The sequence below is a fragment of the Mus caroli genome, chromosome 6 (assembly GCF_900094665.2).
Source record: "Mus caroli chromosome 6, CAROLI_EIJ_v1.1, whole genome shotgun sequence".
NCBI lineage: Eukaryota > Metazoa > Chordata > Mammalia > Rodentia > Muridae > Mus > Mus caroli.
Genome location: NC_034575.1, coordinates 24,123,044 through 24,138,966, shown reverse-complemented (window position 1 = coordinate 24,138,966; position 15,923 = coordinate 24,123,044). Strand labels below are relative to the sequence as shown.

The following is a 15,923-nucleotide window of genomic DNA, read 5'->3' as shown; positions in this document are numbered from 1 at the left end:
CTCTCCTCTCCTCTCCTCTCCTCTCCTCTCCTCTCCCCTCGCCCTTCTCCTCTCCTCTCTCCTCGCCCTTCTCCTCTCCTCTCTCCTCTTTCTCTCCCCTCCTCTCCTCCTTTCCCCTCTTCCCCTCCTCTCTTCCTTTCCCCTCTTCCCCTCCTCTCCTCTCCTCTCCTCTTCTCTCCTTTCTTCTCTTCTCTTCTTCTCTTCTCTTCTCTTCTCTTCTCTTCTCTTCTCTTCTCTTCTCTTCTCTTCTCTTCTCTTCTCTCTCTCCTTCTAGCACAGGTTTTCAAGACAGGGTTTCTCTGTTTAGCCCTGGCTTTCCTGGAACTCACTCTATAGACCAGGCTGGCCTTGAACTCACTGAGATCTGCCGCCTTTGCCTCCCAAATTCAGAATTTAAGGTGTGGGTCACCACCGCCTGGCTTCCCACTGTCTCTTAGACAGAGGAAATCAGCTCTCTCCATGGAGGCCCTTTCCTTTGCACTGGATGTCTCTGGTTTAGCTTAGATACTTCTGGCTTTCAACTGGCATGTGGTAGAATAGATAAAAACAAACAAACATCATTGCCACGACTATCTGATCAAAGCAATCTTTATTTAGAGATGCACAAGGGACTGGCCAAACAACAATCCCCCTAAGTTGGGGTTTCAGAGAACAGCCCCCTCACTGGTTTTTGAGGTCCCATTTATAGGGAAGGGTTAGGGTTGTTAGAAAATAGCTGTTGAGATTATTGGCTGTCAGCAACTGGACAGAAGAGGGTAGGGGACAACTGTGATGATTTGAATAGGCATGGCCCCCCATAGACCCAAGTGTTTGAATGTTTGGCCCATAGAGAGTGAGACTATTAGGAGATATGGCCTTGTTGGAGAAAGTATGGCCTTGTTGGAGGAAGTGTTTCCTTATGGGGGTGGGCTTTGGGGTCTTCTACACTCAAGCTATGCCCAATGTGACTCACAGTCTCCTGCTGCCTATGGATCAAGATGTAAAAAGTTTGAGGCCAGCTTGGTCTACAAAGAGAGTTCCAGGACAGCCAGAGCTATACAGAGAAACCCTTTCTCAAAAAAAAAAAAAAAAAAAAAAAAGATGTAGAACTCGCAATTCCTTTCCCGGTACTATGTGTGCTTGGATGTTGCTATGCTTGCCACCATGATGATAACAGAGTGAACCTCTCTGAAACTATATGTCAGCCTGGACTAAATGTTTTCCTTTATAAGAGTTGCCTTATAAACTCTTCACAGAGTCTTGTCATGGTGTCTCTTGGTAGCAATCAAACTCTAAGACAGGGAACTCAGGGCTCAAGGCTGCCGGTGAGGTAGGTTAGTGCAGGAATACATCACATGGAAGGGGAGTCACCATAGGTGTCCAGGAGTTTAGCAAAGCAAAGTGGTGGGTATATATCATGGGGTCACAAGTTCAGCACAGGTTGAGAAACATGGTTTTCAGGATGCATTAGGTTTAGGAAACAGAAACTTATTCTTGTAAGGTATGGAGACTTAATATAACAATGTATAACAATGTGGCTCCTTGACAACTATGGGTTCTTAACAACAATGATGTGGCTCCTTAACAACTATGGCTCCTTAACAACAATGTGGCTCCTTAACAACTATGTGGCTCCTTAACAACAATGTGGCTCCTTAACAACTATGTGGCTCCTTAACAACTATGTGGCTCCTTAACAACGATGTGGCTCCTTAACAACTATGTGGTTCCTTAACACCCAACGATGTGTGGCTCCTGTTTTGGTGTCACAGCTTTCTTCCCATTTGTTTTTCTGAGGAGGGAGCTGTGATTTCTAGCCATCTTTTCCCCAATTGCTCACAGCCTCCCCCAAAACACAGCCTCCAACAACAAGGACTCCATTGGAGGTTTATTGGTGGAAGTAGAGGAGCATCTTGGCGTAAGAACCATATCATCGCTCCCATGGTTACTTGGCCCACTGCGGGAAGCAGCATCGTAGGAGGCAGCGCAAACACATAGACATAGAAGACAGGGCCGACACCCCACTCTGGCTAGTATTAGGGTCCCAACAAGTTCTCTCCTAGGGAGCTGGCTACAGGAGCCTGCAGGAAGTTCTCATTTGAGTCCTCTTGTTCCCAGAGACTGTGGGTCAAAGCGGCTCTCATGGGCATACTAGCTGAAGATGCCACCAGCGGGGTTGTCTTGCAGTTGTCGGAGTTGTGTGTTTCTGTGGCAGTATCAGTGTGCCTGAGGGAGTCAGAGATTCCCAGGTCATAGAAAGCAACAGAGAAGAAGGAAATAATTGTTAAAAATCTACTTAAGGGCTGGAACAATGTCTCCGAAGTTAATAGCACTTGCTACTCTTCCAGAAGGCCTGGGTTGGGTTCCCAGTACCTACATGTCCTCTTAATCTGTCTATGACTCCAGTTATAGAGACTCTGATGTCCTTTTCTGGTCCCCATGGGTACTATGGGCAAAATGCCCATTCACACAAAACATTCTCCTTAAACTATTTTTAAAGGCTGGAGTGGTTAAGTGGTTAAGAGCACATATTTGTCTGCCAGAGGACCTGAGTTCTAGGCTAGCCCAAGTTACACACTGGAACTTTGTCTTAGAAAAACAAACAAACAATGCAGGACCTGATGGTGCATGTCTGTAATCTCAACACCAGAGGCAGAGGCAGAGGCAGAGGCAGAGGCAGAGGCAGAGGCAGAGGCAGAGGCAGAGGCAGAGGCAGAGGCAGAGGCAGAGGCAGAGGCNAGGCAGAGGCAGAGGCAGAGGCAGAGGCAGAGGCAGAGGCAGAGGCAGAGGCAGAGGCAGAGGCAGAGGCAGATTGAGTTTAAAGATAACTTGGTCTGCATAGTGAGTTCCAAGCCAGCCAAGAACTATACAATAAGACACTGTCTCATAAACAAAAAAATCCAACACAACCAACTAATCAGAAAATCCAAAACAAACAGGAGTCAATATGGTGGTCTGTTAATGCACTCCTGTAATCCCATACTTGGCAAGTGGAGGCAGGACAGATCAGTAGTTTAAAGTCATCTCCTGTCTCAAAAAACAACAACAAAACAAAATACTCAAACAACAAAATAACCTAAGAAAGCTATGAAGAGGAAAAAAAAAAAACTTAAATCATTAGGAAATGATAGGAAAAAGTGATGACTGTGTATCCTACTAGGAAAGCATAAATATTTTATTATTTTATGTGTATGGGTGTGTTGTAGGTTAAATATGGTTGGCCCAGGAAGTGGCACTATTAGGAGGTATGGCCTTGTTGGAAGGTTTGTCACAGTAGGGATGGGCTTTGAGACCCTCCTTGCTGCCTGGAAGACAGTCTGCTCTTGACTTCCCTTGGATAAAGATGTGGAACTCTCAGTTTCTCCTGGGCCACACCTTCCTGGATGCTGCCATGCTCCCTCCTTGATGATAATGGACTGAGCTTCTGAATCTATAAGCTGCCCCAATTAAATGTTGTCCTTATAAGAGATGCTCTGGTTATGGTATCTGTTCATAGCAATGGAACCCTAACTAAGACAGGGTGTCTCATTTTCACGTGTATCTGCTCACCATTGGTGTGCCTGGTGTCTAAGGCGGCCAGAAAAGCCTGATGGATCCCCTGAAACTAGATTTATAGACATGTGCTGTCCTGTGGGTATGGGAACTCAGCCCGAATCCTCTGGAAGTGATCTTAACCAATGAGTCATAACTTCAGGTCCAAAGAAAGGAAACTTTTTGGAGGCCAAGGCAGGCTTATTCAGAGCTACAGAGCGAAACCCCGAGTCAAACAAAACAAAACAGACAAACAAGCAAACAAAACAAAGAGGGCAGGAATGGGGCTGTGGCTGAGTGCACAGCGTAGGGATTGACTAGCATGCAGGAAGCCGTGCTAGCACACTCCACTGCTAGCACTTGGGAAGAGGAGGCAGGAGATCTGGAGTTTAAAGTCAGCCAGGATGACAAGAAGCTCATGGCAGGGGTGGGGTGGGGTTGGGGTGGGGGGAGGTTAGAGAGGAAAGGAGAAAGGGGGGAGAGGAGAATGGAGAGGAGAGGAAGGAAGGGAGGAGAAAAGAGGGGGGAAAAGAGGAGAGGAGAGAGGAGGAGAGGGGAGGGGAGGGGAGGGGAGGGGAGGGAAGGGAAGGGAAGGGAAGGGAAGGGAAGGGAAGGGAAGGGAAGAGAAGAGAAGAGAAGAGAAGAGAAGAGAAGAGAAGAGAAGAGAAGAGAAGAGAAGAGAAGAGAAGAGAAGAGAAGAGAAGAGAAGAGAAGAGAAGAGAAGAGAAGAGAAGAGAAGAGAAGAGAAGAGAAGGCCCAGGTTGAGCATATCAAAAAAAGTATAATCAGGCATCAGACATTTTTAACTTCAAAAGTGAGGCTGATTTTGCAATCTGAAAGGGCCAGCTTTTCTATGGGGACTGTCCAGAGAGGAAGCTTTTATAGTGAAACATCAAAGAAAAACCCTTCTCCCACTGGAAAAAAAAATCACAAAGAGGTTAAAAAGATGGATTATGGTTGACAACAGCCCACGACTTAGGTCTGCCCTGACCATGGAAGTCCACTCTTTGGCTGCTTGTTAGGGAATTAATTGAGACTTGGACTTAGGAGGAGCCTTTGGCCACTGTCCATTTTACCAAGAGCTAGGGAGAGCAAAGCAGAGGCTGCCAGAGAGACCTTTGTGAGCAGGGGTTAGCGAGTCAGTAGCTAACTGACTTATTTATTAGTCTGTATTTCTTGGAATTAATTTACCCATTTCCCATTCCTTTTGTTGTGTATCTGCCTTGTGAAAACGGGAAGTTTATCTGTGGAATGAACACTCCAATGCGCGGATGCCACAGAACCTTTTCTGAGCACAAGCTTGCAACCAAGTTTAGGGGACAAAGTCGTGTGGCTGCCTATCTACAATAAAAAGGACTGGATTGATAGAGTCACAGGCCCATGAATTTATGCTAGGGCAAGGCCAGGGCTGACAACACGGGACTCACCTGTCTCCTGAGATCTGGTGTCTGTTTGAGCGTTCTAAAAGACTGCTGCTGTTCTGCTCGGCTGCCAGCAGCATTATGGCCTCGCTGTTCTGGGAGGATGCAGGCAGGCTGCTTTCAGTCTGTATAGGGAGATGAAAGTCAGGGGCCCTGATTCCCATGGAGCAGCTGTGCTCTCTCAGGCAGGGCTCTGATGTGCTGGGAAGGCCATGCTATCCAGAGAGTAAAATGTGGACCCTAGAGCTGCTGATCTACAAAACCAGTGACTATCAAAACACCAAAATCACACACCTTAATAAAGGCAGGGGAAGAGTTCGGTTTTAAGATCTCAAATTTAGAGCCATCTCTAGCAAGCTTTCCACCTGTGCTTCTGCCCTGGGAAGGTCCAGGCAACCCTCATGCCCCTCAGGAGCTCAGGATTGTGGTGTGTGCTTGCAATCCCAGCAGGAGGAAGCTAAGGCAGGAGAACAGCTGAAAGTGTGAGGGCAACCTGGGCTACATAGTGAATTCCTGCCCAGTCTGAGCTACAGAGCGAGAGTTGTTGCAGTAACAGAACATGTACACAGTAAAAAAACAAAACAACAACTACAAAAAACTCAACCAAGTAAATATAAAAAGGCCCTAGCTCAGCGATAGAGCAGGTAGAACACTTGTCTAGCATCGAACATGCTAGAGGCCCTGCTTCCACCCACCCACAACAAGAGGGGAAGTTGTGGGAACTGAGACAGGGAGATCTTGAGTTTGAGGCCAGCATGTGGTGAGGTCCCATCTTTACAATAAAATGCCAAAAGAATAAAAGCCTATAAATGCATGTGTAGCTATGTTCAAATTCACTGAAAACTAGAGATATCACCTCTAACCCCTCATTTTAGGAGTCTTTCAAACGTGTTCCAGAGGGGAGGGAGCAATGCTTAAATGAGGGGAAGTGCCCGTGATCAACAGCATTGTATTCAGTAACATACATACTCGCCACTAAGATCCATGGGGATTGGCTCCAGAAGCCCCCCCTGTAATGGTTTGTATATACTTTGCTCACTATTAGGAGGTGTGGCCTTGTTGGAGTAGGTGTGTTACTGTGGGTATGGGCTTTAATACCCTAGTCCTAGCTGCCTGGAAGCCAGTATTCTACTAGCAGCCTTCAGATGAAGATGTAGAACTCTCAGCTCCTCCTGCACCATGCCTGCCTGGAAGCTGCCATGTTCCCACCTTGATGATAATGGACTGAACCTCTGAACCTGTAAGCCAGCCCCAGTTAAATGTTGTCCTTTATAAGACTTGCCTTGGTCATGGTGTCTGTTCACAGAAGTAAAACCCTAACTAAGACACGTCCCCTATAATCAAGTCCCTTATTTGCAATGACATAGCTTTTGCACATGCCTCACACAACACAATACTACGTAAATAGACTGTCCCACTGTATTGTTCAGGAGACAGTGAGAAGGGAACAGTGTTTGTTTGTTTCCGGAATATTTCTAAACCAAGGTGTTGAGTGGATCTATGGATGAGTGACCGGCATCTATGAAAGGCCAGGTGTCCATTTGCATCTGGGAACATACGAGTGCATGCATGTGAGTGTATGAGTATATACATAGATATATACATTTCTGTGCAGACCGCCGGGGGTTCGGGGGGGGGCACTTACTGTTGTTTCAGTGGAGGAGTTGGACATCTTGGGCACCAGGCAGTGAGTGAACTGGATTCTTGGGTCTTTGGTGGTGATGGACAGACCTTTCTGTAAAATTTTCACCAAGCGGATCCAGAACTGAAACACAGCCTGTGGATGTTTCTCGTGGAGCCTCAGGTAGTAGATCTTCTCAGTCACTGTCCTCACCCGGAGGATCCGCTGGGTCCGGTCATAGATTTTTAGTTCCACATACTTCAGGGGAAGAATCCTGAGCATAAGCGGGGAATACGTGTGTTGGTGTCTGCGGCTACCTGGAGGATGCTCCTGCCCTAGCACTGGGACTAGCTGCTGTATCTGACTCCCTTCTCATTTATTCACAGGATCTTGTTCCTTAGTAAAGACTCGCATGCCTTTAGGTGTATGCCTAAATCCCAACACTTGGGAGCTAAGGGCAGGAGTTCAAGTTCAGCTTGGACTATGTGACTTTGTCTCAAAAAAAAAAAATTAAATAAAAAGAATCTGTTCGCATCAATCACCATTGCTGCTATCAGTGCATAATATCTCACTTAATGCTCACAAGAACCCTTGGACAGAGAAAGATGAGTATTACTAATCACTCATTTCAGATTTTGCAGTAAAGCCTTGGGGAAGTTCTGTGACTGACTGGGGAGGTGAGTTGATAGACCAAAGCATGCAACTTATCGTGTGAGCGTGAAGGCCTGAGTTCGAACCCCAAGCACTCGGGGTTGGTTGGTTGTTTTGTTCTGTTCTGTTTTGCTTTTAAAGAGCCAGGGATGCCATGTATGCCTGTAACCTCAGGGCTGGATGCCAAAACGGATAGGCAGATCCTAGGAGCTCACCGGCCAGCCAACCTAGCCAACCAGGCAATAAAATGGATTGTGGTAGAGCAGGGACATCAAACACATCCTCTGGCCTTGCACCCTGACACACACACACACACACACACACACACACACACACCACAAGCACGGCGAGCTGATCACAGTGGCGATCTTAGCACTTTGGAGACTAAGGCAGAAGGACTGGGCATTTAAAGTCGGCATAAACTACAGGAGCCCTGTCTCAGAAAGCAAAGCCCGTGTGAAAATACTCTTGAGTTTGCTCAATTGCCCTGATCAGGGATTAGAACAAAGATTTCCTGCCTCATTTCTAAGCTTTTCCCTACATCTTTGACTCCTTGAAGCAGCCGGTAGGAACAGTGGGTGTCTCTATATGCTGAAGCTTTGCTCTTCTCTTTTTCTTCCTCTTCTCTTCTCTTCTCTTCTCTTCTCTTCTCTTCTCTTCTCTTCTCTTCTCTTCTCTTCTCTTCTCTTCTCTTCTCTTCTCTTCTCTTCTTTTCTTTTCCTTTCTTTTTTCTTTTCTTTGATACTCTGTCTGCCCCTCCCAAGTTCTGGGTTATAGGCTGGTACCACCATGCTCAGTTTATGTGGTGCTGAACCTAGCTAGGGCCGTGTGTGCGCTAGGCATACAGTCTACCAACCGAGCCACATCACTAATCTTTTTCTTCTTCTCTCTCTCTCTCTCTCTCTCTCTCTCTCTCTCTCTCTCTCTCTCTCTCTGTGTGTGTGTGTATGTGTGTGAATACCACATATATGTAGGTTCTCTGGAAGCTAGAAGTGTGTGTCAGAGTTACAGGTGGCTATGAGCTGCCTGACATGGGTTGTGGAAACTTACTCAGGACTTCAGGAAGGGTCACCTCTCCCAACACATCCCCACCCTTTTTAAAGACAGGCTTACCATGCTGGGTTTGGCGATATCTTTTTTTTTCTTTCAATCTCAATATCTCCTAGCTCTACTATACTTTAATATCTCCATTTATGGGCTGGCAAGTTGTCTCCAAAGGTGAAGGTGCTTATTGTCAACTCTAGTGACATGAGTGCAATCCCCAGAACCCACGAAGTAGGAGAGAAACAACTCCCAAAAGTTCTCTTTAAAAATCTCCCACATCTACACTGACAAAATACCGGGAAGCCAAGGCTGGGCTCTTTACGAATTCTTATAAAGTGAGTTCCAGGCAAGACGAGGTTACGTAAGCAGACTCTGCCTCAAACAACAATAGCAACAACAACAACAACAAATAAAACACACACACACACACACACACACACACAAAACCCAAAAACAACCAAACCAAACCAAACAAGACCTTACAAAAAGTAAAGGGAAGCTAAGATCTTCAACCATTGAGCTGGAGACAGGAGCAGTGTTGCAAAGAGATGCTGATTCAACCACATTAGGCAAACAGATGGAGCTCAGGAAGAGCACTGCCCGGAGCACTACCCTTCCTTCCCGTGTGAAGCCTGCCCACCAGCACAGTGTGCATACATTTGCCAATCACCCCCCAGCCCCTCCCTCCAGTCTTCCTTTACCTGCTGAGGGTGATGACAGGGGCACCAAGTGTGCTACTGGTGGAAAACGGACCGTGAGGCCAGGTGACATTGGCCATCAGGAGGATATTGGGGAGTGGCAAGGAGGGCACAGAAGAGGTTACTCCAAGGATCATAGTGGCAGATCTTTCATAGGCATCCATCCAGTTTCCTTGCTTAGTGACCTGGAAATCAGCCCCAGACACGTGGGTCAGAAAGAAATAGCAGACAAGGCAAGGAAGGCTGCAGACCCCAGGCAGGGTCATCTCAGATGATGGGTGAGCTAGAGCATTGCCCACTACTGGTCTCTTTTGTTCCTCTCCCCAGTCACTTAGACAATAAGTTTTGTGAATAACAACCCCGTATAGTACTGCGTTGTGTCGAGAAACCTAGCTGTCCACTTAGGCAGCACAGGAGAGTGGAGCACTGGAAATGCCAAACACAGTTTTCCCAAACTGATAGTAATGAGAAGTGGATCGATGCGGTGAGAACCTCAGATTGAATTCCTACACCTACCTGGAAAGGTTCCCACCATCCCCCTGCAACTCCCTGCCACTTGACCCCTTCATTTAGGTGGGTTCCTGACAGCCCCACCATTCAGCCCAGGCTCCTCACCTTAACCTGGGTACCTTCTCTGCCTGCTCTTATTCTTACCCAAACCTCAGTGATTCCCATAGAGTTCCCAGGACCCCTGCTGTCTGACACTCGTTTCTCAATGTTTGCAGTCCCGAGAGGATGCCCTGGATGTCTGTAATCATGCATTGCTCTTCCAAATGGGTCTTGGGGCTTGCTTAGACAGTTACCATTGATACAGTTAAACTGAGCTCCGTGAGACTGCTTTCAGAGCTAAAGAATCAGCTTTGCCATTAAGAGTGTTTATTGATCTCACAGAGGACCTGGAGTTGTTCACTTTCCAGCACCAATGTCAGGAAGTTTACAACGGTTTATAACTTCAGCTCCTGGGGGTCTGATGCCCTCTTCTGACCCCTCCCCCTGGGCACTGGCCTCTCGGGCACAAATATACAATTAAAACTTAAATAAATCTTAAAAAAACAATAACAACAAAACATTTAAAAAGATATGTAAGTTGGGTGTAGTGGCATACTCTTTTAATCTCAGCACTCAGGAGGCAGAGGCTGGAGGATCTCTGTGAGTATGAGGCCAGCCTGGTCTACAGAGCTCTAAGCCAACCAAGGCAACATAGTGAAATACTGACTCAAAACCAAAACAAAACTCCTCTCTTGTTCCGAACACTACGTGACTCTTTGAATGTAGTGTGCAGGGAATTCCCTCACACTACAAGCACAAAAGGAAATGACTGGGAACAGGCTGAGGGAGGAGAGACCGTCCTGAGATGCATCTGTGAGATGCAGGAGGTACCTGGATAAAGGTGCTCTCAAACACCACAGAGTCAGAGAACAAGTTGAATTCTGGAGAATGAATCAGTTGACAAAGCAGGCCATCCACTACTCCGAGTTCCACTCCAGGGCCTGGGTCCCTGATTGCAGGAGGGAGGCCCCTAATTTTACTCATTGGTTCTTAAGAAGAATGGGCTGGGGAACATCTCTGGGGCTCCACACAGACCCAGCCCAACTCCAAGGTGTCGGTGGAACTACAGCTCCCCCCCCCAACTCCCAGCTCCAGCTCCCTGATGCTTATGGTTTCGCATGTCTTCCAGGGCTGGGAGGGCCTGTCAGCTCACAATGGCAGGAGTGACATCAAAAAATGCTAACAGTAGGAAAGGGGGAGGAGGCCAGGAAGGGGTACAAAGGACTGGGAGATGACCACAAACCAGCTGTAAACTTCCAGATTCTAAACGCTGGCCCTTGAGTGATGACCTTCGCCAGACAGTGAGCTGGCTGACCAGGCCCCCCAATGAAGGACTCTGGGAAAATCACAGGTATTGATCCTCTTTCATAACTGGAAGCCTCACACAAAAGCTCTTTGTAAGTTCAAATTGTTTAAAGTCAGGCTTGGGGGGCGGGGGCCAGTCGGCAGGATGGCTCAGCTGGCAAAAGCGCTTGCTACCAAGCCTGATAGGAGTTTAAAGACTCCCAAGATGGAAGTGACAGAAGGAGAGAACTGACTCTCAAGTCCTCTGACCTCTTGTGCACACTGCTATGCATCCCTCACTTACACACATTTTCTTTCCAACTAGAAAAACTTTTTGGAGAGAAACTTCAAAGTATTTATAGTTTTCTTCTTTTTACCATATAGTTGAGTATGTTGTCCTGGATGCCCCAGAATTGAGTATGTAGACCAGGCTGGCCTCAAACTCAGAGGGCCCCATACTTCTGCCTCCCAAGTGGATGGATTAAAGACACGTGCCACCACCTGGTCAATAAACACATTTGAAAAGGGGCACGTCAATTTAAGAAACTGTAAAATATTTTGACTGGGTGTGTTAGGAATTCTACCACAGAACCAGACCTTACTATTAATTTACTTCTATTTTTGTTTGTTGGAGATAGGGTCTGTCTTAGTTAGGGTTTTACTGCTGTGAACAGACACCATGACCAAGGCAAGTCTTATAAAAAACAACATTTAATTGGGGCTGGCTTACAGGTTTCAGAGGTTCGATCCATTATCATCAAGGTAGGAGCATGGCAGTATCCAGGCAGGCATGGCACAGGAGGAGCTGAGAGTTCTGTCTTCATCCAAAGGCTGCTAGTGGAAGACTGACTTCCAGGCAACTAGGGTGAGGATCTTATACCCACACCCACAGTGGCACACCCATTCCAACCAGGTCACACCTATTCCAACAAGGTCACACCTTCAGATGGTGCCACTCCCTGGTCCAAGGATATACAAACCATCACAGGGTCTTAACTGTGTAGCCCTGGATGTCCTGGAATTCACTATGTAGAGCAGGCTGGCTTTGAACTCACGGAGATCCTCCATCCTCTACTGAGTGCTGGGATTAAAAAAAAATTGTGTGTGCTGTTGGAGCTCGTGGGTGTCAGAAGGCAATCTGAGGGCTCTCTCCTTCCTCCTTTAGGGGGTTGAACACAGGTCTGTAGAGCTCTAAAGCAGATGCCTTAACCCTCAGAGTCAAGTCGCCAGCCCCTTTGTGGAGATTTCTGAAATTGGTGGCACCTTCATTGCAATGAAACTCCCTCACCCACTTTCAGACATATTTTTTTCTTTTCCTGCCTTCCTTTCTTTCTCCTTTTCTTTTTTTCTGTGTGATAAGTGAGTGTATCTGCATGTGCGTTTTTTTTTTTTTAAGATTCATTTCTTTATTTTATGTATGTGATCACACTGTCACTCACTTCAGACACACCAGAAGAGGGCATTACCAGAGATCCCATTACAGATGGTTGATGAGAAATGAACTCAGGACCTCTGAAAGAACAGCCATGTGCCCTTAACTGCTGAGCCATCTGTGTGTTCTTGCAAGGGATGTAGCCGTGTGCGTGCTATGAGTGGAGGTCAGAGGACAGGCCTCAGGTGTCGGGCATTACCTTTTCATCTTGAAACAAGGCCTCTTTGCACTGTGTACCCCGAGTTAGGTGGGCCAGCAGCAAGCTTCCTTCAGTTCTCCTGGGCCTGTGATCTCAGAAGCACTGGCTGCTGCTATGGGCTTTTTCTATGTGTTTTGGGATCGGCATTTAAGTTGCCATAATTGCCAGGTAAAGTGCCTTTACCCACTGAGCCACTTCCCAGTCCCCTGAGCTTATTTGAACCGTCTAGTCATAGGCTTGTCTCATGCTATTTTAAATATTGAAGTTTTATAGAATTCTAAAACCTGTTCCCATTAGTTTGAAAATACTTTTCTTTCTTCTTTTTTTTCTCCCACTTCCTCCCTCCCTCCCTCCCTCCCTTTTTCTTTTGAATATGGCCCAACACTCCTTTCTCTTCAGCATCCACTAGATGGCAATAGAGTTCAGGCCTCCAGTTAACAGGCTTAAACCTTGGTAGCTGGAGGTTTTTAGATACACCGTGCCTTAGTACTCTTTGCTTTTCTCTCTTAGCGCTTATCTTTGTTCACGCGTTCCTACCACTGAGATATTCTTTCCTAACTTAGCAAGTCCCCAAGTCTCTGCATTTTAGACGGTTCCAGTGCATGCTTGTAACTCGAGGCAGAGGTAAGGGAGTCACAAATGCAAGGCCTACATGAGCTACATAGCTGGGGCTGCATTGTGAAATGGTCCTCTGGCAGCCTTACGTGGCATGGACAAGCCCATACAAAGACATACACACAGATGCACCACTTATCACATTCGGGAAAGTACAGGGCAGAAATCAAAGCTTTTCATTAACACCCAACTCCCATACAGTCCCACACAGATCAATTTTAGTTACCAAAGCAGAGGGTTGGGGGAGGTTGCTAGAGGTTGGGAAACAGTCCTTACATATTCCAGTCTAGAATAGGCATGTTACATCAGGACTGACTGAGCAGAATCATCTTCCATAGCCCCGTCCAGCCACAGGGAGTCAGCAGTGAGCTTCTAGCCATTCACCTGGAGTCCCAGGGCAAGAGATTGAGGCAAGATTGCTGTGAGGTTGAGGCCATTCTGGGCTACCCAGTGAGACTCTGTCTCGAAACAAAGGAAGGAACAGTAAGAGAATACTGCTGACTACCACTAGTAGTAGATATCTTCCTGGTACGTAACTATTCAACCCACACCTCACACCTCTCCTGTAGGTAGGACACCCTTACTATATCTTCCCTCAAAGGAAAAAAAATGTTAAATGACATTTACTTACAATAATATCAGGTTCAAACTTAACAAGTTCTGGGCAAGGCACACGTTTCTCTACCAGCGTGGCCAAGCTCTACAAAAACAAAGACAAAAAAAGTGTATAAGCCACATTTCCACACATCTAACACATGGTAATGGGAGACCAGGTTAACAGCAGTCTGGGAGATAAGGAGAAATGGGGGGTGCAGAGGGACGGACGGACGGACAAGTGCACAGCAGCCTGATGATTGCAGGGTACCAATCAGCAGGAATAGGTGGGGATGCACTGTTTAGGCGCCTGCTTCTTTTTAGGGACCAGGGCAATGGTTCTTTTTTTTTTTTTTTTTTTTAAAGATTTATTTATTTATTTATTATATGTAAGTACACTGTAGCTGTCTTCAGACACTCCAGAAGAGGGCGCCAGATCTTGTTACGGATGGTTGTGAGCCACCATGTGGTTGCTGGGATTTGAACTCTGGACCTTCGGAAGAGCAGTCGGGTGCTCTTACCCACTGAGCCATCTCACCAGCCCCCAGGGCAATGGTTCTAAGCCATTGAGATTTTCACTGATCTTGCTACATTATAACCTAGTGTGCCCTTGATGGATAGAAATACTAGCTGGGCATGGTGGTACATACTTGTAACCCCACTAATAAGAAGACTAAGGCAGGATTGCCAAGAATTCAAAGGAAGTGCAGACTATAGCAAGACCCTCTCTAAATTAGAGAGGGTTGGGTGCACATAAACACACAACCAACATCGGCTTACACGGAAGGCAGGTGTGTGCCACTGTTTGCTTTCCAGTTATACTTTTTCTTATACACTTATTTATTTACATTTATTTGGGGGGAGACACATTTGTGAAGGTCAGAAACAACTTGCAGGAGATGGTGTTCTTCTTCAATGCTGTGGGTCCTCGGATCAAACTGAGGTCATCAGACTTGGCAGCAAGAGGTTTTATCCACTGAGCCATCTTGCCAGTTCTCCAATCATGTTAAGTTTTTCATCTACATTTACTGTGTGTGTGTGTGTCGTGGTGGTGGTGTGTGTGAAGGGTTGGGGATGCCAGTATGTCACAGTGCACCTGTAGACTTCAAGGGCAAGCCTATGGGAATATTCTCTCTTTCCACCATGTAGGTTTTGGAGATCAAACTGAGGTCATCTGACTTGTTGATCAGTGCTTTAGTGGCTAAGACTAATCCCCCAAATACATGACTGACAGTACTACGATAATGAAATCAACCTTCTGTAACCTCGGCAAAGTCAAGGCTAGTTTGCCAGTCCTCAGCAATTTGAGGCCAGTCTAGGCTGCATAGCAAGACCCAATAAATAATTTCTTATCCCTAAAGGGCCTAATAATGTATTAGTAATAATGTATTAATAATAATCTAAATACATGGTTATGTATCTAGAATGTGGAGGTTGGCAATATACTGACTACCACCCAGCAATAGTCAAAACCAATCCCTAAGCCAGAGCTATCTGTCAGCTGCATTAAGAACGCCAAGGAAGCAGAGCTGTTGAGCAGAGGACGCTGTGTTCCATTCTTATTATTTGGCAAAAGTATATCAAATTCATAAACACAGAGATGAGAGCGAAACCTAAGGCAGAGTGAATACTTTCATAGCAGGGCAGGGATCAGAGAAGTGGATTGTGGGAAGGAAGCCTCTTTGCCCGTTGTAATGACCCACACCTTTAATCCCAGCATTTGAGGCAGATGGGACTCTGAGGTCAGTCTGGGTCACTTGTCAGCTACTCATTATCAGTTCCAGGGCTATGTAGTGAGACTGCTTCAAAACTGAACAGCCCTTCTTCCACTGTTGAGTGGAGGCGAAGCTGCTCAGTGCTGGGCCAGGGCAGAAACGAGCACCCGGCATGTAGCTATAACCCCAGATCCATTAGGCTAGGGTGGAAGGAAGGATCCTTCAAGGCCAATCTAGATTGCTTCGGGAGCTCTCACAGGCAAATGATGTGCAGCGTGCAGACATTCAATAGCTGACTTAAACTGACAGCAATCAAACAGCCACTTAGCTAAGTCATTGAGGAGAACAAGATAGGCTAGGCCTGCAAGAATGCTCATTTAGACTGAGGCAGGGCTGGGAGAGGGCAGATTTCCTTTATAGAGTCCGACCAGTCACAAGACCAAACAGTTCTGGGAGTGGGGAGGGGGTTATGCCACAACTCTGTCTCATATAAAATGGCATATAATCTGCAAAGGACCCAAGTGTATGTTAACACATACTTATCTCCAGATTATTTTTGTTTTGTTTTTCTTTTTTTTTTTTTTTTTTTT

The 15,923-nt window shown here is 46.4% G+C and overlaps 1 protein-coding gene across 1 annotated transcript; it reads right to left on the bottom strand.

The window, feature by feature from the left end:
- Window positions 1-1,859: 1,859 nt before the first annotated feature.
- Fam71f2 (family with sequence similarity 71 member F2) lies at window positions 1,860-10,604 on the bottom strand. Its single transcript, XM_021165237.1, has 5 exons — window positions 10,326-10,604; window positions 8,949-9,130; window positions 6,577-6,826; window positions 4,938-5,056; window positions 1,860-2,205 (listed from the first exon to the last, which is right to left on the bottom strand). Exons 1-5 carry the CDS (start codon window positions 10,476-10,478, stop codon window positions 2,016-2,018), a joined length of 894 nt encoding a protein of 297 aa, XP_021020896.1. The 5' UTR covers window positions 10,479-10,604; the 3' UTR covers window positions 1,860-2,015.
- Window positions 10,605-15,923: the final 5,319 nt, after the last annotated feature.